The following is a 21212-nucleotide window of genomic DNA, read 5'->3' as shown; positions in this document are numbered from 1 at the left end:
CTGCTTGATCTTTCATCTTCTCTTAACTCTCTCTCAGACCTGCTTTGTGGCTTATTATAGGGGAGTAGAACTTAATGACTGGAGTCCCAAAGTGGGCCATGTTGGGAGGGAGAGGACTAGGGAGCTAGAGTCTGGAAGAAAGAGGGGAAAGGATTTACAGCTGCTTTGTGCCAGATACTGTGTTAAGCTCTTTCCACGTCCCATTTAATCCTTTAAATTTTACAATGTTGGTACTGCTTCTTCCCTTTGTACAGATAGGGAAACTGAGGTACCATGTAATTAAATATCTTGTCTCACTGTCAGTTGTAGGAAAGCCTGGAATGATTTCTTTGAATGATTCTTCAAAGGAAGGCAGGCATGGAAGAAGAAGAGAAGCATCATTTGGATGGGAGTAGCTGATTTGGATAGAATAGAGCAAGAGCTTCAGATGTACTGGGCTTCAGCTGAGGTCGTAGACCTTGTTTTCTGCACTTATCCCAAAGTCCAGGCCCCCAGGACAGGCTGTCTGGATGCCTAACAGCTGGTTCTTGGTTCTGGATGCTAAATCCTTGAGGACTTGTCTTGGGGGTTGGGTTTCCATACATAGCACATACTCATTTGTTCCCACAGCACAGTAAGTTTGGTTTAGGGTGACAAGCCGTGCTTTGAAATTTACCAGAGATTAAATCGTCATATCGTCGCATCATCACCTAAGATGATTTTATTACCAGAAGAAAGTCTTTTGTTTTTCAATTGACAAAATAATTTCTTTTCTTCTTTTCAAGGAATACTATACATTTCTCTCAACACTTATATTAATTTCTCTCAAATTATGTTAGTTTCTCTCTGAACTTAAAAAGCCTCAGTTCAGTGTGCCAGTCTCACAACTGACCAGTGTGTCAGTGGTTGGAGTGTCATCCCGTACACCCAGGTTGCGGGTTTGATCCCCAGTCAGGGTGTGTATGGGAGGCAGCCAGTCAACGTTTCTCTGTCACATTGACGTTTTTCTCTCCCTCTTTTTCTTCCTGTCTCTCCAAAATGAATAAACATAATCTTTTTTTTTAAATCTCAGTTCAGAATTAAAGTATAGGCATAAAAAAACTCAGCTCAGAGTTTCACCCACGGTTCTATGCTGCTCTCAAGGAGGGGTGGACGTTTTCACTGATCGTTCATTCCCTTTTCTTTGTAGATCATGGAAGAGACCTACAAAATGGAGTTCATGTACAGTGGTGTGGAGAATAAGCAGGTAGTGATCATACATCACATGAGGCTGCAGGCCAAAGCCTTGCAGCTGATAGTAACGGCGCGAACGACTCGAGGGTAAGATGTGCAGCTCACCCAGAGGGGTGGCGTGGAAAGATTAGCGAAGGGATATTGGTATTAATTTTTTCATAACTCCAGGTTCTATTCTTGGTTCATAGGAGATCCCTGGACAAACATTCCAGTGGTGTTTTATTGTCGACAGCACAACATAGGACTTCATCTGGAAACATGGGCATTCTGTTTGATAAATTGATAAATTTCTTTAAGAATTTAGTACCAGAATTTAGAATTTTTCTCTTCTGAAGGGACTGGTAAAGTCCAAGGCATTAAAGACAAATTAAGAGAATCCACCATATAGTGAGACCACCTTATTTCAAACTCTGACCTCTCTCCAGTTACTGGCTGTTTGAGTACGGACAGGTTTTTAAACCTCTCTGTTGCCTCGTTTCCTTGACTATAAAATGAGAATGATGAAAGCATCAGTCTCATGGGTTTCTGTGGAGAATGAATTGGATAATACATGTAAAAGCACTTAGCATGGTACTTGGTACATAGTAAGAACTCAATATAATGGTAGCTTTTAGGCTTTCTGATAATGAGAATTGCCGTATTTCATCATTTAAAAAATGCAAAAATGCATTTTTATACTTCTCTGAAATCTATCACTGTACCATAGTTTGATTGATTGAAAGTGGGTTTTTTGTTGTTGATTCATAAAATAAAGATGCATCTTAAGAATGGTGGCATCACAGATTTAGTCCAGTACAGCATTTATGTGCCTTGTTGCCAGATTGAAGATACACCTGATGCGCCGTTCAGCAGGTGCTTCAGCCTCTGTGTGTCATAGAGAGATAAATGTGGGTGTTTAAGGACGCACTCAAAATACTAGGTCAGAAAGAACTTCCTGAGTATTATTTTATTACTTCACTTATCTTGATAGCAGCCTGATTAACTCAATTAGTAATTTAATCTTAGAGCTATCCATACATTCATTTAACAAATGTTTAATCCCTACTACTCAGTCACAGCTCAGGCAAATGATAGGTACTTGAGGTGGCATCTGTACTTTACATCAATATTTAAAGAAAGTAGATGTATTTTTCAGTTATATATGACTGTTGTGAAAATTTAAACATTGTGGATTAAATGAAGGTTCTCTGGCAATCCGCCTCTCCTAGAACTGCCAACAGACCTTCCCCAAGCCAGATAACACGTATAGATTATAAATGTGTGTCTATTAACATAAATCAAATTATAAGATACTTTGCTGCTCTGCCTCCTTTTCTTTTCATTCAATAATGTATTTCATCTTTCCATGTCATTATATAAAGATTCTGATATGTTTGGTCTTTACTCATGCTGTATTACTTTGTGTTTTCTATTCGTATGCTATTTTTTCTTCTTTGATTTTTTGATGGATTGATTGTTTAAACCCCCTGTTTTCCCAGGGGTTTAAAAAGTTCTGTACCTAATTCTGACCTATTCAAGTGAGAGGCAGATCAGAGTGAAGGGCACTGTGGTGCCTCATTGAATGGGTTCAGATACCGACTCCACCAACTGCAAATTTAGTGACCTTGGATAAATTACACAAACCTTCTGTGTCTCAGTTTGTTCCTGATAAGTTAGGCTGGGATGATAGTAGTACCTGCCTCTCCCTCATAGGGTTATAGGAATTATTGAATTTTATACATAAAGCCTTTAAAATACTTCCTAGCACATTCAGAGTAAACACTTGATAAAAGTTAGCTCATATTTGTTGTTTAAGTATTATTTTCATATATAAATATTTTACCCTCACTCAAGAACATGCTTAGAGATGGGAAGGAAGGGGGATAAAGAGGGACAGAAACACTGATGTGAGAGAGGAATATCAATCGGTTGCCTCTGGCACGCCCTCCTGTGGAATGGAACCCACAACCCAGGCATATGACCTGACTGGGAATCGAACCCGTGACTTTTTGGTCAACAGGATGACACGCCAACCAACTGAGCCACACTGGCCAAAGCCACTTTCATATTTTTAATTAACATTGAACTTACCAGCATAAGAAAATTAAATAGAATTTATGATTGCCTCTGTCATGATCATCTCAGATCAAAATGAGAAGTTTTAGTGTGCTTTGTTAAATCATCTTACACTATTTAATTTGGAATTTAGTTTCAGCTGCTTATGTTTGTATAATATAGCTCTTATTTTAAGAATCCTTTCTTAAAACATGCATTGATTTTTATATATACATTATCAACATTATTTAGCTTCAATTTGCCATCCACTGTTCTTTTTGTACCACATTTGACTTTTTAAATTTCTTGTTCAAATTCACTGTTAATTTGACTGGAACATGCTCTCCAGTAGTGTTTTTCAGAACTCTATAAGTACTGCTTTTTGCCTTTCAGTATTTAATGTTACAGTTCGGGTATCTGGTGTCAGTCAGGTTCTCTTTCCTTTGTATACAGCTTATTTTTCCTGGCTCAGAGCTGTGAACTTTTCTTTTTCTCTTTAGAATTCAGAAATTTTACTGGGATATGTCTAGGTATGTGTTTCCTTGTGTTCTTACTGACCTTTATTGGGACTTAGAAGTCTCAACTCTTGTTTTTAGCTCAGGGTTTTGTTTCCCCTCCATTATTTCTTTAATTACTACTTCTTCCATCTAGTCCAGCCTCTCATACTAGATATTGTATCTTCTACATCCATTTTCTCTATATTTTATCTTTTCTGTCATAATTTCTTATTTGTTTTTGTACTCTCTATTCTGAGGAAATTCCTCAATATGCTCTTTTAATTTACCATTTCAGTTTTCATCATTTTCATTCTAGTGTTCTTTGAATATTGATTTCATTATTACAGTAGTCTTCCCTTACCTAAAGGGGATAGTTCCAGGACCCCTAGTGGGTGCCCCAAACCACAGATAATATTGAACTCTATGTATGCTGTGTTTCTTCGTATACATATATTCCTTTTCAGTTAAGCACTTCATGGCTTCTTTTTGACATTCAAATTGTCAGCATCACTGCTCTTACGCTTTGGGGCTACTATTAAGTAAAATAAAAATTACTTAAACACTAACACTATGTAATACATCAGTAGTCAGCCTGCTAACTGAGGTGGCCATTGACAAATGGATGCATGGCATGTACAGTGTAGGTACATGTGGGTGGCCTTCGCCCACAGAGCCCTCCCCTGGTGGCCACGGATGAGAATAAGTCTGCCAAGACATGGTCTGCTTGGGGAGGAAAGGTGGCCAGTCTCTCAAAGGAGAAGGGCCTTGAGCCTGTTCTTCAGTGGGCTTTTATTGGGTTTAATTTGCACAGGAATACAGGTAAAGTTCATCAGTTATTGTCAGGCAGTAAGGATCAAACAATAGATAACATTCAAAGAACTGTGAGGGTTTATTCTGAGTCAGGGTCAGTTAGCTAAAGGGTCATAAAACTTTGGGAAACAAACTCATTTCATGCTTGGACCCTTGTCATTTAAATTGAGGGCATTTTTAGCCAAGCGGGTTTCACAGGATTTCATGCATTCTTTCTTAGCCTGATTGCCCCCCAGGGAACCTGCCCTTTCCAGCACAGGGCCACACCCACCTCCAGCATTGTTTCAGGCTTAAGTCAGGTAGGAGATACAGGCAGCCAAGAGATTAGGAGACTTTTTACCGATAGAATGAGGGTTCAGGCTATGACAAAGCCAAAGGGCGAGGGAGGGTCCATCACTCTTTTTCTATAGTCCCCTAAGTCCTTCCCTGATGGCCCCTTCCAGACCATGCCTATTTTAGGTCATCCCTCCCTTGAGGAAATTTACCTGTCTTTGGCTAAGCAGTCATCTGCCTGGGGCCATGCTGGGTGAAGTAGAGGGGGCAGAGGCTGCGCCCCTGCCTGGATGATAAGCTTTATCTCCTGAGTGGCTTTTGTTCCCAAGGTCTCTAACAGCCTTAGCCATGGGGGGTTACAGCTTCTGAAACCAGGCAGGGTGGTTCCCAACATGTATGCTGGACTGGGGGCTGATTCATGTCCCCACTGTGATGCTGTGAGATTTATCATGCTACTCAGAATGCTGTAAATTTTGACACTTATGAATTGTTTATTTCTGGAATATTCCATGTAATAGTTTCAGACCACTGTTGACCACAGGAAGTAAGAATGTTAAATAAAGAGGAGCTGCTATACTGGTTATTTCCAGTGTGCTTTATTCTGCCTGCCTTTTTGGTAGCAATTTCTCTTGCTTTATCAATGAAGTATCCTTTCAAATCTTCTCTTAAATCTCACCGTGGTTACTTACTTGAAATTTTTTTTAAAGGTTTCTCTGCTCTCCTGCCTTGACTTCATCTCTCTCTTCGAGATCTGCTTGATCTCCTTTACAGCTCCTGATTATCCTCATAACATCTTGTACTTTTCCATGGTCTTTGCATACTGACACATGAAAGTCCAGACTGTTTTAAATTGATCATTGGCGTAGGCTTTCCCTACAGTTGTAGGTCAGTGCTTGATCCCACCTAATCGACCTCGCTCTTCCACTGCTCTCCTTCCTCACGCAAGGGAGAATGGGAGTTCTAAGTGGTAGGGGCCCCTTTATGTAGCATGGAGGGGAGGCTGCCTGCTCTGTTTGGGGGGTTGGGGAGAGTTCCCCTGTTGTTGTATTTTACTGTTCAGAATTTCTCCAAGCTGGTTCTGTGTATGCAGGTCAAAAAATGACGCTGCTCGGCCAAACTGCTTGCCTTTCAGTCCGTGCTTAGCTGGAGTTCTCCTGTCAGCCCTCACAGTCCTGGAGGTCTGTGGTGGGGTAGCCTCTCCGTTAAATTTCAGTCGCACTCTGGTAGTTTATCAGAGAAAGTTTCAAGTGCTGTCTGTTTAGGAAAGTAACTTAAATGAGTGTCGCTTGTAGAGTAAGTTTTTATTTGCCATTTCTCACTTATTCATTCAACAAACATTTGTTGAATAACTGCTTATGTCAGGTAATACATGGTGAACAATACAAAGTTCCTACCCTCATGGAACTTACATTTTAGTAGAAATGTAGGTCATTGAGAACCTGGGCAGAATTCTCTTACATAGTTTTGTATAAAGAAAAGAGTATTTGTTTCTCTTCAGTGAAACTTTTACTCCTCCAATAAATAATGTATTGATATGTATAATAATAATAATATGAAAATGGGAAGTTTCATGCAGAAATTACATGAAATGAAAGAAAATGCACAAAGGTCAAAAGGAGAAATCTGTTTTGTGATTAGTAACTTACAGTGGCCTAGCATGTTGCCTGGATTATTGATGTATGCAATGAGTTTTTAGTGTAATAAAATATTGTTAAGTACTATGAGGCTGAAAAAGTCAAGACAAAGAAAAGAACATAGTCTGTGTTTGTGGGAAAAGTAGTAACAAAAGCTTTTCCCTTATTGCATGAGAATTTGACCTTTGGTTAACTTTCTAGATCTGTTCCTTGGAAACCTGGTTGTGTCGACCATGTTAGATAGCACTGCTGTGGTAAAAGTGGTCTCTGACAAAACTGCACTGGACTGGAAGGAACTATAGTTACCGGATGCAGGCTTCATTGAGTGCTGCGATTCTTGTAACCGAGCATATCCCTTGTGGGGACCCTGGAAGGTTGTGCCTGTGGGTTGCTTCTAGACATATTAACAATTATGGAGCATGAAGCTTCCAAGCCAGAAAATCTGCACACTCGCCTGGTACAGGTCTCATCTCCTTGCACCCAGCCTGTCAGCTGCAGTCAGAGCTCCCAGACCGTCATGTGGGGGTGGGAGGGCTGCTGCATGGACTGCTGCAAGGACTCCCACAGAGGAGAACTGTGACGTGCACTGTCTGCAAGCTGTGCTCCTGTCCTGTGTTCTAGTGCATCTGGTGCCAAGTGTGGCCTGTGATGGCCTTTGATTTTGAATGTCATTGAGCCTAATGGGCCCTGTAGTATTTTAATGAGTCTTGGGATCTGGGCAAATATTTTCCTCTAGGTTCACTAGCAGTCTTGTATTTCCCTTACAGATGATTTTTACAGTCTTATATGCTCGTTCTCCTTTCATGTAGGCTCAGGAGTCTGGGACTTTGGTTCTTACTCCAGTTCATGGATTTTACAAGCAAATGACTTTTATTTTGTTTTCTACAGGGTTGACCCCTTATTTGGGATGTGTGAGAAATTTTTACAGGAAGTGGATTTTTTTCAGAGGTAAGTATTTCATTCATCTCTTTTCTAGCTTATTAAATCTTGGTCATGGCCCTGGTGGGTGTGGCTCAGTTGGTAGGAGTATCATCCCATAGAGCGAAGGGTTTGGTTTGATTCCTGGTTAGGGTGTATGCCTAGGTTGCGGGTTTGATACCCAGTTTGGGCGCATGCAAGAGGCAACCAATGGCTGTCTCTCTCTCTCTCTTATCACTACTTCTTTTCTTCTCTCTCTCCCTCCCTCCTCCTTTTCTTTAAAATGAATAAGCATGTTCTCAGGTGTGGATAAAGAATAAATAAATTAAAATATATCTTTAAAAAATCTTGGTTATGCAGAGACTATTACTCACAGAGCCACAAGAGTGATCACAAGCCAGAATTCTGGGTTGGGCTCATGAAATTAAGCTATTATCTGTGGCAGTGTATCCTAATTTGTGTATTTCCTTTAGTGGTATATAAACCTTTTTAACCTTAGTTTCAAACCTAAATGTAGAGCAACAGAGTAATAAAACCATCAGGAATCATTTGGGTTCAGCACTCAGCTAGACCATAAAAAGACAAGTGTTATGTGGGGAGACTCATAAACTGTTGCTGAAAAGTCACAACTTGTTTGTTCTTTTTTTTTTATATTGATTACGCCATTACATTTGTTCTATTCCCCCCCTGCATTCTCCTCCACCCTGCACACCCCTCCCCCACCATTACGCCCCCTTTAGTTAATGACCACGTCTCAAGTTCTCTAGATTCTGTATTTCCCCTACTATTCTTACCCTCCCCCCTATCTATTTTCTATGTACTGTCTATGCTACTTATTTTCTGTACCTTCTCCCCCCTTCTCCTTCTCCCACTCCCCTGTTGCTAATCCTCCACGTGATCTTTATTTCTATGGTTCACTCCTGATCTAGCTGTCCTCTTAATTTGCTTTTGTTTTAGGTGTGGTTGTTGATAACTGTGAGTTTGCTGTCCTTTCACTGTTCATCTTTTTTTATCTTCTTTTTCTTAGGTAAGTCCCTCCAACATTTCATATAATAAGGGCTTGGTGATGATGAACTCCTTGAATTTGATCTTATCTGAGAAGCACTTTATCTGCCCTTCCATTCTAAATGAAAGCTTTGCTGGATAGAGCAATCTTGGTTGTCGGTCTTTAGTTTTCATGACTTGGAATACCTCTCTCCAGCCCCTTCTTGCCTGTAAGGTCTCTTTTGAGAAATCTGCTGACAGTCTGATGGGGACTCCTTTGTAGGTGACTGTCCCCTTATCTCTTGCTGCTTCTGGGTTTCTCTCCTTCAATTTAATCTTGGCTAATGTAATGATGATGTGCCTTGGTGTGTTCCTTCTTGGGTCCAAGTTCTTTGGGACTCTCTGAGCTTCCTGGATTTCCTGGAAGTCTATTTCCTTTGCCAGAATGGGGAAGTTCTCTTTTATTATTTGTTCAGATAAAGTTTCCACTCGTGACTGGTACTCCTTCCCCTTCTGGTACTCCTATAATTCAGATGTTGAAATGTTTAAAGATGTCCTAGAGGTTCCTAAGCCTCTCCTCATTTTTTTTGAATTCTTGTTTCTTCATTCTTTTCTATTTGGTCATTTTTTCCTTCCTTCTCGTCTACTCCCTTGATTTGAGTCCCAGTCTCCTTTCCATTACTATTGGTTTCCTGTGCATTATCATTCACTTCAATTAGTTTAGCCTTCATATGTCCCTCTAATTTGTGACTAAAATCAACCAGTTCTGTGAGGATCCTGATCACCAGTGTTTTGAACTGTGCATCTTAAAGTTTGGCTATTTCTTCATCATTTAGATTTATTGGCTCTGGGGCTCTGAGTTGTTCTTGAGTCATGTTTTTATCTGTTTGTGCCTGTTATGTATGTGGAGCGGAGCCTTAGTTGTTTACCAGGGCAGGGCCACCCAGGTTGCTGGGTTGTGACGCTGTATGTGGGGGCGGGGTCAGAGAGGGAGCAATGGCAGTCCTCTCCACTCGCCCAGTCTGTCCCACCGCTCACCCCCGTCTGTTTATCTGAGTGGAAATGTGCGAGCCTGCTGCCCTGTGCTGTGTGGTCTCAACGCTCACCTCTTCACTGGTTTATCTGCACGCAAATGCTTTACCGACCGCAGACAGCCAGCCATGCCTCTTCCTTGTGTCCGCCCATAGCTAGCCCGCACCTGGGATCCACGCCTTTGGGTGCCTGCGCACCACCCCGGTCCGCTGCTGGCTTCACCCCTCTTACCAGTTTAGCCGAGCAGTCCGTTGTTTTTGGACTCTGTATTGTTGATTTTCTGTGCGGTTTGGTTGCATTTATTGTTGTTAAAACTTTGTTGTTTTTAGATTTGGTTGTGTACGGACGCAAGGTGTTTCTACCTACGCCTCCATCTTGGCGGAAGTCCTGCAACTTATTTGTTCTTAAACCACTGTTTTTAAATTTGTATATTTATCTGCAGTCTACAAAAAAATTGTTCCAAATAACTTTTATTTTGTAGAATAGTTTTCTCAGAGTTGTGAATGCTACAACTCTAAAACAGATGCAGTCGATGAGTGGAAGGCTCAGTGAAGAAGTGGGAGTCCAGGCAGTGACCAAACCTGTGGTGCCCTGGCTATGTAATACCAGGAGGAAACATTTATAGGATTTTAAAGTACTCCATTACATCTGATACTTTATTCTGCTGCCCCTTGTCCCTGTCACCATGAACTTGACCAAGCCGAGCTTCATATGACTACACTTCTCAATTCTTTTTTCACTTGGGTGATGATAGCATCCCATAGGGCAAGGTTACAATGCCACCCTTCCAATAGGTGCCTACTACCAACAGGTGCTGTTCTCTAGCAGACAAAGAGTCTAGCTTGTTCTCTCTAAGATCCTGCCTTCAAATGGTGCACTAAGTTCATGCCTTTTGGTTTTCAGTTCCTTAAGGTAGTCTGTTTTTGCAGTGGGTTGAAGAGATTTTTGGAAAGGTGACAGCTCTGAATTGTTAAAGTTCCTCATCTATTTAGAGCTGCACACTTTTTCTTAATTTAGCCTGTGAGTCGCTATGCTGATGTCACCGCGCTAGTGAAATACATTTTGACTACCCTTCCACAAGGCAGAAGAAGTACAGTGGAGGCATTTGGAGCTGGGAATAAGTTACTTAACTTTTTCAAGCCTTGATGAAACATCATCCTCTCTGAGTCTGTGTTCCTGTTGCTTCAATATAAGCTCCATTAAGACAGGCATCTTTGGCATCTGGCGTGTTCTGTCTGTCTGTCTGTCTATGTATCTGTCTACCTGCCTACCCATCTCTCTCTGCCTCTGTGGAGCATGCCAACATCTTTCCTCACCCACTCCCCCAGGCGCATTTTTCCTGAGTCCATTCCTTCTACAAGTCACTTCTTCTACCTCTGACTTTATAAATAAACTTTCTCTTATTTTTTTAAAACACGTTTTGTATCGCTTTTGTTTACTGTTATGTCCCCTGTGTCTAAAATAGTACTTGGTAAATCCTAAAGACATATTTGTTAAATTAATTGATGAATTTATAATATTAAAGAAAATTCTAACAGTTCACAGGATTGCTGGGAAGATTTAAGATAATGTAAAATGCTTGGGAATATACCTGTTCATAATGGGTATTCAGTAAATGAGGCTGTTAGTGATGATCGTGTCACTGAGGCATAACTAGCCGGCTGCCTCAGTTGGGAACCATGAACTCTCCCAGTTCATTACTCTTTCTGCCTTGGGCTTGGCAGGTGTTCGAGGCTCAGCCTGTGGAAAATGAATGCATAGTTATTTGCTTCTGTTTGTTCCTCCAGGTGTTTCATCGCTGATTTACCCCACCTGCAGGATAGTTTTGTGGACAAACTTCTTGACCTTATGCCTCGGCTCATGACTTCCAAACCTGCAGAAGTGGTCAAAATTCTCCAGACCATGCTGAGGCAGAGTACCTTCCTGCACCTCCCCCTTCCAGAGCAGGTCGGGAACTTTGTCATACCCCTTCAGGTGAATTTAGCCAGGCAGAGCCGCTCCCCTGGGTGGTCTTTCATCTTGGGAGCAGCTGGGCTAGGGCCTTTCTTCTGATTGGCTCCCACATCCCCATATGTTGGATAAGGAGACAGAAAGGCAAAGGTCATGTTTTGTTACCCCAGGATGACCTGGCTTTAGAATCATTATATTTCCTCCTTGTTTACAGATCCACAAGGCCTCAGCCACCATCATTGAGCCAGCAGGCGAGTCAGACAACCCTTTGAGGTTTACATCTGGGCTGGTGGTCGCCCTGGATGTTGATGCAACCCTGGAACATGTGCAGGATCCCCAGAACACTGTGAAGGTCCAGGTGGGTCCGGGTCTGGCCCCGCAGAGCTTCTGCACTGACTTTGTATTGAACTTTGCATTTAACTTTAGCACCCCTTTCATCTCTACCTGAGGTATGGGAAGTGGGAATAGAGAAGAAATGAGTCTTCAGAAATGAGCCTACGCTTGAAGCCCAACTTTACTTCTGAGCGTGGTCTGGAGCAAGTTATCTTAATCTCTGAACCTCAGATTCTACAACTAACAAACAGGAACAGTTGACATTGAAATGAGATGATGTATATAAAGTCCCTGGAACCTTAAGGGTTCACTAAATGACCAGGCCCTTTCTATTCTGAGTATGTGAATTTAAGACTTGGTCTTTTCAGGGCTTCCAGCAAGCTACAACAAACAAGTCCTTTTCAGGTTGTGGGGGAGGGGGGCTCAGCCTGGTAAACAAAATTTATATGTGGGGAAAATGTAATCACTAGGGAGTATTTTTTTTCCAAGTTAGAGGTAGGCTTATTAGAGATGAGAGAGATGTGCAGATACTAATCAGTTTATACAGTCTGCAGTTAAGCCCACAAAAGCACTACCCATTTACCCATCCACCCATTCTTCCTTTCATCCATGCAATAATGTTTACTCTATTGTACATGCTAAGTGCCAGTGTCTCAAAGGTAATTATGTCAGAATTCCTGCCTTCAGGATGCTCAGTTTCAAGGAGAGACAGATGAATGGTTCTACCAAGAACCTCGAAGTGTAGCAATAAAATTACTTTTCCTCTCCTACAGGGTTATTTCTAATTTTTGACTAGTATAAAACACTTGTAATGTACTTAAAAATACTTCTGAAATTACTCTGGAGGGGCACTTCATTTGGAGAGTGTGGTGGAGGCTGAGGGAAAAAGGCTTTGTGGAGATGGTGGTGCATGGTGAGGTCTGAAAGGATGAGTAAGAGCAAAGGATAAGGGCGAAGGGAGGCATTCCAAGCAGGAAGGGTATGAATAAAAATCGGGATGCAAGCACTGGCCACAAGTCTAATCAGAGGACAGAAAAATAGCCTGGGGAGGCAAGGGAAGCTTCCTGGAAGAAGTAAGGATGAATCAGGCCTTAAAGATGGTAATCTTTGCCTCTGGTAACAGTGGAGGAAAAAACCCCTGGCTTCCCAGCAGGAATTATAAATTGTGAGAGCTACAGAGAACTAATTCTGAGCTGGCTGTAAAGTTGTGCTGCGGTTGGATTTTTATTTTGGGGATTTGTAACCCACTGCCCACCCAACACACATACATGTTAATGGGTTTTCACCCTAGCTGCACTTCACAATTACTCACAAAGCATTAAAAAGTACTAGTGTACAGGCCTCAGCTTACACCAGGTAAATCAGAATCCTAAGAGTAGGACCCACGGGTACCAGGTTTTATTGTTTGTTTCTTTCTGAGCTCATAGGCGATTTCAGTGTACAGCCATGATTGAGAACTACTGTTTTACACTGTTACTGAAAAAGCTCACTGACCAACTGAGCATAAATAAAATTGTAGCGAGATTATTTAAGGGTCATTTGCTGGACTCTATTAAAAAATCTCCTCCAAAGCAGCTCCACTACATGCGTGGCCAGACTGTTTGGAAGCTTCTGCAGTCAGGGAGATGGGAAGCTGAAGCCTGGTCAGAGGCAGCTCTCTGTTGGTTGGAAGATGCTGTCCAGTCCAGCCACCACACCCGAACAACTCTCCTGTTCCGGACAGTGCTGTCAGTGTTAGGGATGTAGCAGTGAGCATGAGGTTATGTCAAGATTATATTATCTGTTAAAATAAGGTGTGTCAGCTTTTTAAAGCACAATGTACAGGCCAGGTGGATTGGTTAGTTGAAGTGCTGGCCCGTACATCAAAGGTTGGGGGTTTGACTTCCAGCTAAGATGGAGGAGTAGGTGGACATGCTTCCCCTCCTCACACAACCATAAGAAGGATCACAACTTACCTCAAAACAAAATGCAACCAGAACTGTCAGAAAATTGAACTGTATGGAAGTTTGACAACCAAGGATTTAAAGAAGAAACATTCATCTAGACAGGTAGGAGGGGCAGAAACAGGGAACTGGGGTGGAGGGGACACAGTGTGTCAGCAGTAAAGAGGCAGTGGCAATTGGTGGAACAGGCAGTCCCATATTTACCTGTGGTGGATAAAAACCAGGAGGGATATTTGGGGAGCAAGCCATCCCATCCCCAGGCCAGCCTGCACAGCCCAGAGTTCTAGCACTAGGAAAATAAAGCCTCATAACTTCTGGCTGTAAAAGTAAGTGGGGGTTGGGTTGGTGGAAGAAACTGGAGAGTCCTTTGAAGGGACCTACAAGCTCCCTAGAACTTATGCAAACCCACCCACTCTTGAACTCAGTACCAGGGCAGCAGCTAGAAGGGTATGGGAAGTGACTGGAAATGGGGCAAGAGTCAAGCGCATATCGTTCTGTCTCAGACCCCTCCCCCACATACAGCACCACAAAGCAGCAAACCAGATTGCTCCACCCTGGCGAAAACCTAAGGCTCCTCCCCTTGCAACATAACAGGTGCGCCAGAACAGCTCTACCCAATACACAGAAACAAGCACAGGGGGGATGCCAAATTGAGGAGACAAAGAAATATGGTCCAAGTGAAACAACAGAACAAGACCCCAGAAAAAGAACTAAGCAAAATGGAGAGTCAGCCTATCAGATGCAGAGTTCAAAACACTGGTGATAAGGATGCTTAGAGATCTCATTGAGTATAGCAAAACACATGTGGGAAGAAATGGAGTCTACACCAAGTGAAATAAAACCCATAGGGAACCAAGAAATAAACAGTCAACCAGTACAGAATAAAGAGTTTTTAAAAATGAGAGAATATGAAGACTCTGGAACATTTCCAAACATGCCAACATCTGAATCACAGAGATACCAGAAGGAGAAGAGGAAAAGCAAGAAATTGAAAATGTATTTGAAAAAATAATGAAAAAAACTTAATCTAATTTGGGAAAGGAAAAAGATATACAAGTTCAGGAAGCACAGAGAGTCCCAAACAAGTTGACCCAAAAAAGACCACACCAAGACACGTTGTAATTAAAATGCCAAAGTTAAAGATAAAGAGAGAATCCTAAAAGCAGCAAGACAAAGAAGAGAGTTACCCACAAAGGAGTTTCTATAGACTATTAGCTGATTTATCAAAAGAAACTTTGCTGGCAAGAAGTATTCAAAGTGATGAAAAGTAGGGACCTACAACCAAGATTACTCTTTCCAGCAAAGCTATCAGTTAGAATAGATGGGCAGATAAAGTGCTTCCCAGAAAAGGTCAAGTTAAAGGAGTTCATCATCACCAAGCCCTTGTTATATGAAATGTTAAAGGGACTTGAAAAAGAACATCAAAACTATGATGAGTAAAATGACAACAAACAACTATCAACAACTGAATCTTAAAAAACGAAAACAAACTAAGCAAACATCTAGAACAGGGACAGAATCACAGAAATGGAGAGCACATGGAGGGTTATCAGTGGGGAGGGGGAAGAATGGGGGAAAATACAAGGATTAAGAAGCGTAATTGGTAGGTACAAAGTAGACCAGAGGATGTTAAGAATAGTATAGGAAATGGAAAAGCCAAAGAATTTATATGCATGACCCATGGACTTGAACTAAGGGTGGGGGTGTGTTGCTGGAGGGAAGATGGGTACCGAACAGAGTGGGGCAAAGGGGAAAAACAGGACAACTGTTATAGCATAATCAATAAAATATAATTTTTTAAAAAAAGGGTTGCAGGTTCAGTCCCCCGTCAGGGCACATACATAGGTTGTGGGTTCAATCCTTGGTCAGGGCATGTATGGGAAGCAACTAATTGATGTACAGAATATAATTCATACTGGCCATTTTATTCCCTTCACCTACGTGGGCCCCAGATTTCTAAGCTGCACTTGGGAGGAATGAAGGAAGGCTTCCAGTGACCATTTCACAGAGGGGTCAGGGCCTTTCATCAAGGGCAGTTTTGCTGAGAACTCTGAGAGGTTCTGCTGTCTTTATAATTTTTTTCGACATGCTCAGTACTGTTTCAGCCCTCCCCTGTCCCTCCTTCTTAAAAAATGAAGCCCAAGTATTGTCTTTAAAGATAACAAGAATCAGGGAGCTAGAATACCCGCATCCCAGTAGTATGCAGGTATACTACTTAGCAACACTCCCCTGCCCCGCCCCCCGTAGTATATAGATTTGGGACCTGGAGATAGAGTGGTGAACAGCAACTTTAAAAAAAGAGGGTAGAATGGGGGGGGGGGCAGGGGAGTGCTGCTAAGATCTGAGAGATGAAATGAGATTATGGGGCAGGGGCTCTGAGACATGCCTCCCATGTCTCAGACATGAGTTCAAATCGGAAGACCCCTTCAGTTCCCTACTTTGCCCTTACCAGTATATTTACATGGCGCAGGTTCTGTGTGGTTCTAGGATAAGCTTCATTTATTCATTCCATTTTTGTACACTGCAGTATAACAGACCCTCCCCGCAGACAGCTGTGAGGGCCCCTGAGATGCTGAGGGAAGAAGTCTGTGGCAGTTTATGAGATTCAAAGAATGGTCAGTGATTTGAGCCAATCCTGCATTGAGCCCTGTCTGCAGAAAGAGGGATGAAGAGCTTCCTAACTGCTAATAATCCAGTGGAGTGAATACAGTTACAAATTACTCTCAGCACTGGTGGCCAGCCATGGGTACCAGGCCATGACATGACTCAGAGCCAGGGAAGGGGAGAGTCATCCTTTCCATGTGGTGTCTGGGAAGGCTTTTGATGTCAGGATTAATATTTTTACCTACGCTTGTACTTTCTAGAGGCACTTCATCACTCTTGCTTGTTCACCACGCTGGACTCAGGAGACATGTACCAAACACTGCTCTGTGCTGGGGTGGGGCCTAACGACGCCAGTAGCGTCGCCCTCCCCTCAAGGAACAGTCTTTTGTGAAGGCTCTTGTCACCTTTCTTTTCCTCTTGATGGGGGGTTCACAACAGATGTCACCAGCCATTTTGTTGAACGTTCATGGTTCTTTTTGCCTCTTCTCATTTCTGTCACTTCTTAGGTCTTATATCCAGATGGCCAGGCTCAGATGATCCACCCCAAGCCCTCAGACTTCCGGAATCCCGGCCCAGGGCGGCACCGGCTCATCACTCAGGTGTATCTCTCCCACAGTGCCTGGACAGGTAAGGAGTCAGGGGCCAGGGTGGGCAGGAAAATGTGCTCTCGAGGTCACACCCACCTCTAGGCATTTGGTTTTTTGCATGGTTGAATCAGGGCTGCTGAGGATTGTGCTTGATTGCAAGAGGCACAAGATTTCCTCAGAAGATAATGCAGATTATAAAAGAATGAAGTCTCATGGAAAGAGCCCTGGGGCCGGATGCCAGGATTCTTATCTTCCTGTCCTGACTCTGCCTCAGACTTGCTGTATAACCTTGGACAAGCCACTGTCCCTTCTGAAAATGCTTCCTCACCTTTCACATGAAGATGATAATTCTCAGTCTGTTAGTTAGTTCTGAGGATTGCTGTGTCTGAAAATTAAACAGTTTTGTGTTTCTTACCAAAAATGTGAAATCATTCTCTTTGTATGTGAACAATTTAGTTCATTCCCCCAAATCAGATAAAATGACAGCAGTTACCGTCTTCCCCTCCCACAGGGGCTGGTGTGTTAGCTAACGCAAAGCAAGACGGCCTGGTCTGGTTCTGCCTCCCATGTGGCGGCCGAATGGAGCCTTGATAATTTGTAGAAGCACTGGGAAGTGGCATAAGTATTTCTTTTAATTTGTAAGAATAACATGGGAGAACACAAGTGCAAAGACATTACATTTCAAACCTAAGACTGCTTCAGAAACTTTTAAAAGAAGACTCAGCAGAACCTAAACTGTGGGGGAGAATTGGCCTTGCTGGTATTTCTTAAATCATTCAGGATGATTCAGAAGTACAGCTGTTACTGGAGAAAGTGTTTAATGCCACCAAACTTGGTTTATTTTAGAAACAGGTAGGTGCTTTCTGGAATTTTCTTTTACTGTGATTTAAAATATACGAATAATCACATTGTTGGTTATTGCTTGCTATTTTTGAATGTCCTTATTCATGGTTTCCCTCCCGCAGGGGTATCACTGGGTCATAGGTGTTAGTTAGAGATGACTTTATAAAAGTTTTCAACAGAGAAGAAGTGCTGTTGCTTGTCAGGGCAGTCCCCTGGGGGGACTAGTGACCTGGACCTGGTACTTGTCCTGAGAAATTCATCCAGGGTCACCTACTTCTGAGAGGTTGCTACCCAGTCGCTATTATAAGTCTCTTTCATAATTTCCTGCATGGCACTTACTGATGTTGGATGTTTTCTCATTTGTTTACTGCCTTTCTCTCCGATTAGAATGTAGATTCTTCTAGAGCAGAGAACTTGCTCATTTTTACTTCTGAATCCCCAGTACGTCTGTACCCTGTGTCCCTAATACCTGACATGTGTTATAGTAGGTGCTCAACAAATAATGAAAATTGAACATATGATTTTAAATGTGCAATTGAAATTTATTTAATCTTTAGACCAACTTTTTTGGGGGGTGGGGAATAAGTATCCTAGTCTTCATTTTACAGGTGCATAAATGGAGGCCCACTTCCCGTCCCCGGCGGTGCTGAGGCTGACACTCCAGTTCCCTAGCCCCCACACCCCTCAGTTTTCCAGTGCACCGCCCTTCCGACCCGGGCCCCTACAGTGAAACCTTCCAAACGTGCCCGTGCCTTGTTCACCCAGTCCAGGAGCGGGGCCTGGTACTGGTAGGGAGCTTCTCCTTCCAGGTCCTCAGCAGCTCCCTGCCAGCGGTCTCTCCTCAGGGAGGCAGGATGCCACCAAGTCAGAGTCATGTAGACCAGGGTCCAAATTCTGCCTCCCTTGCTGTGTGATCATGAGGAAGTTATTTTACCTCTTTGTCTTATTTTCCGTATCTATAAGATGGGAGTAAGAATTATACCTCATGAGAGATTCTTGTAGAGTATGATAAGTAGGTTGCATGATTTGTCCCAGATGATCTTTTTTCTCTTTCTCCCAGTCTCCTCTCTCTTTTTTTCTCTCCCCTCTCCCTTCTTCTGATGGCAGTGACTTGAATTGCCAATGTCACTACATACTGGTGGGGGAAAGCATAATGACTAGGTACTCTTGTGACCTCTGACCTTACCAGGGTTTAGCTCCTGCAAGTTCTGTGAGGCTGGGTTCTGGTCAGGGGTTGGCGGCAGCCATCTGGGACAAAAGAGCAAAATGGTAGGAGAGCTGATACTGGAGTCTGGTACCAGAGAGCAATGCTGGTTTCATTGGATGCACTCGAGGCTGGTATAAGGCCCCATGTGATGTGAGCATGTCCATAGCACATGAACTCTGGTAAATGGCAACGCTCAGGCTGCTCTCCGGGATTGGCTGGGTTGCTCTGGTTGTCTGCAGTGCAAGCCTTTCCCTTCCCTGAAGATGGCAATTCCGTCTCTGCTTTCATCTCTAGGGAGAAGTTAGGAAGAGGTCTGAGGGAGGGGCATTGAGAAGTCCTAGGACCTCTGCCCTTGATCATTTCGATCTATCCAGCCCTCTGTTCCTACCAGCTGAACTTTTAGCCTTGGACTCACCTTTAATACTTGCACCGATTGCTCCAGGCTCAAAATTAAGGAAGATATCCCAAGCTTGTCTTGTTCCCAGCCTTTGCATATACCCTTAGGTTTTTCTGAAATCCTTTCCCCTTTTTTACTGAAGCCACATAGTTCATAGAAACATTAATTGCTTCAGTTTGTGACCTGGATCCAAATTTTGTCACTGGTGTGGACATATTAGGCAATCACTCAGAACCTCTCAAAGCCTTGGAACTTTTTGGGGATTAGTCTTTCTTTCATGGTGTGGCAGGGTAAGAATTCTTGGGATTATGTACTTTGCACATGTTCTATTCCAAGGCCTTCCTGAGCTCAATCCTCAATCCTATCTACAGACTCTATTAGAACATATACTGTGCGCAATGCAGCCAACTCTGCCTCCTAAACCAAATGGTAAGCATCTTGAAGGAGGTCCACCTGCAGACACCAGATCGGTATCAGAATGTCACGTCATAGAACAAAAGGTTTAATAACATGATTTTAGGTTCCTGAAACATGTTCCTGTTCACTGGGTAGAATTTTTTGTCAGGACTGTTTTCAGATCAAAAGTTGCTTCTCTACACCAATAGTAGAGTCCATGGTACATGCATCCCTGAGGCCTGAGATCAGCTGCGCAGGAAGAGCATGATTATCTGGGCATGAGAATCAGCCACATGCATGTGGGCCTCTGTCTTGAGGCTGGGAGGCCTTTTTTAGCTTGCTCTCTCATCATCAGCAGTCATGGCTCTGAGCTGCAGGAAGCCCACAGACACCTGAGGAGGAGGTAGTGGCAGAGAAGCAGGCTTAGAATCAACCTCAGAGGATGCAGGCTGGGAAGGTGTCTTTGTTTGGTGGAGGGGGAGGAAGGGATGTGGACAGATCAAGAAAGGTTCTTGAGGCCCTGCTGCTTCCATCTTTCATGTTGCTTTTACAGGACATTTTATCCCAGTTCCTAGCCATGCCCGGTCATAAAAGATTTCTTTTGTCTTTTTTCCCAGAACCATGCCAGGTGGAAGTGAGGCTGCTGCTGGCCTACAACTCCAACTCGCGCATTCCAAAATCCCCCTGGATCGAGGCGGGCGAGATCCCATCCCAGGCGGAAACCAGCATCGAGGGCACCATCCCCTTCAGCAAGTCTGTAAAAGTTTACATAATGCCCAAACCTGCCAGGCGCTGAGTCACAAGCAGTCTTCACTCCTGTGACCGAGAAGGCCCTTCATGGATGTCAGAGTGAGGCAGAAGCCTGCAGGATTCACCTGGAAATGGTATATGGGAGGGACATGTGACCCTTACACTCTCATCTGGTATCAAACACAAGATAAACTATTTTGCATTAAGAAAACAGAAACCTTCCAGTCTGTTCTCTCCTCACCATCACTCCTTATAATAAAGTCGAAAAAGCACCAAGATGGTCCTTCAAGTAATTTGTGTGGCTATAGAACCAACATGTATTCCATATGCTTTCATTCCTCCGGCTTGAAACAGAGATCCAGATTTTAGTTATCTCCAAAGAACCTGTTATTAGAGTCGGTCATTTTAAATCATTTCATTTTCAATTAGAGTTGACATACATTATTATATTAGTTTCAGGTGTACACCCCAGTTATTAGCCATTATGTAACTTAGGGATCATCTCAATAAATCTCACACCCATCTGACACACTTAAACTGTTATAGACTATTATAGAATATATTCCCTGTGCTGTATGTACTTTACATTCCCATGACTATTCTGTATCAACCAATTTAAATTTCTTAATCCTTTCACCTTTTCACCCATCCCCCAACCCCCTCCCTTCTGGCAACTGTCAAAACATTCTCTGTATCTGTGGTTGTTTATGTTCTATTCGTTCATTTATTTTGTTTTGTTTAGATTCAACTGTTGGGAGGTATCTACTTATTGCCATTTTATTTTTCATAGTTTTGATCTTAAAGAAGA

At 42.8% G+C, this 21212-nt stretch overlaps 1 protein-coding gene across 2 annotated transcripts in view; it reads left to right on the top strand.

Annotated features, from left to right (window-relative positions):
- INTS4 (integrator complex subunit 4) overlaps positions 1-21212 on the top strand; it is a 105317-nt gene extending 84105 nt beyond the window's left edge. The window contains exons 18-23 of one of the 2 annotated variants that reach the window (XM_053670814.1): positions 1169-1299; positions 7349-7408; positions 11182-11341; positions 11559-11702; positions 16731-16851; positions 20272-21212. In XM_053670814.1, the coding sequence (XP_053526789.1) occupies positions 1169-1299; positions 7349-7408; positions 11182-11341; positions 11559-11702; positions 16731-16851; positions 20272-20450 (795 nt within the window). In that variant the 3' untranslated portion in view covers positions 20451-21212. The remainder of the gene's footprint in view (positions 1-1168; positions 1300-7348; positions 7409-11181; positions 11342-11558; positions 11703-16730; positions 16852-20271) is intronic. The other variant, XM_037138560.2, reaches the window with a different exon arrangement.

Source organism: Artibeus jamaicensis, unplaced genomic scaffold, assembly GCF_021234435.1.
Source record: "Artibeus jamaicensis isolate MK-2021 breed Jamaican fruit bat unplaced genomic scaffold, CSHL_Jam_final contig_64, whole genome shotgun sequence".
Taxonomy (NCBI): Eukaryota; Metazoa; Chordata; class Mammalia; order Chiroptera; family Phyllostomidae; genus Artibeus; species Artibeus jamaicensis.
This window is presented reverse-complemented; position numbering and strand designations above follow the sequence as displayed.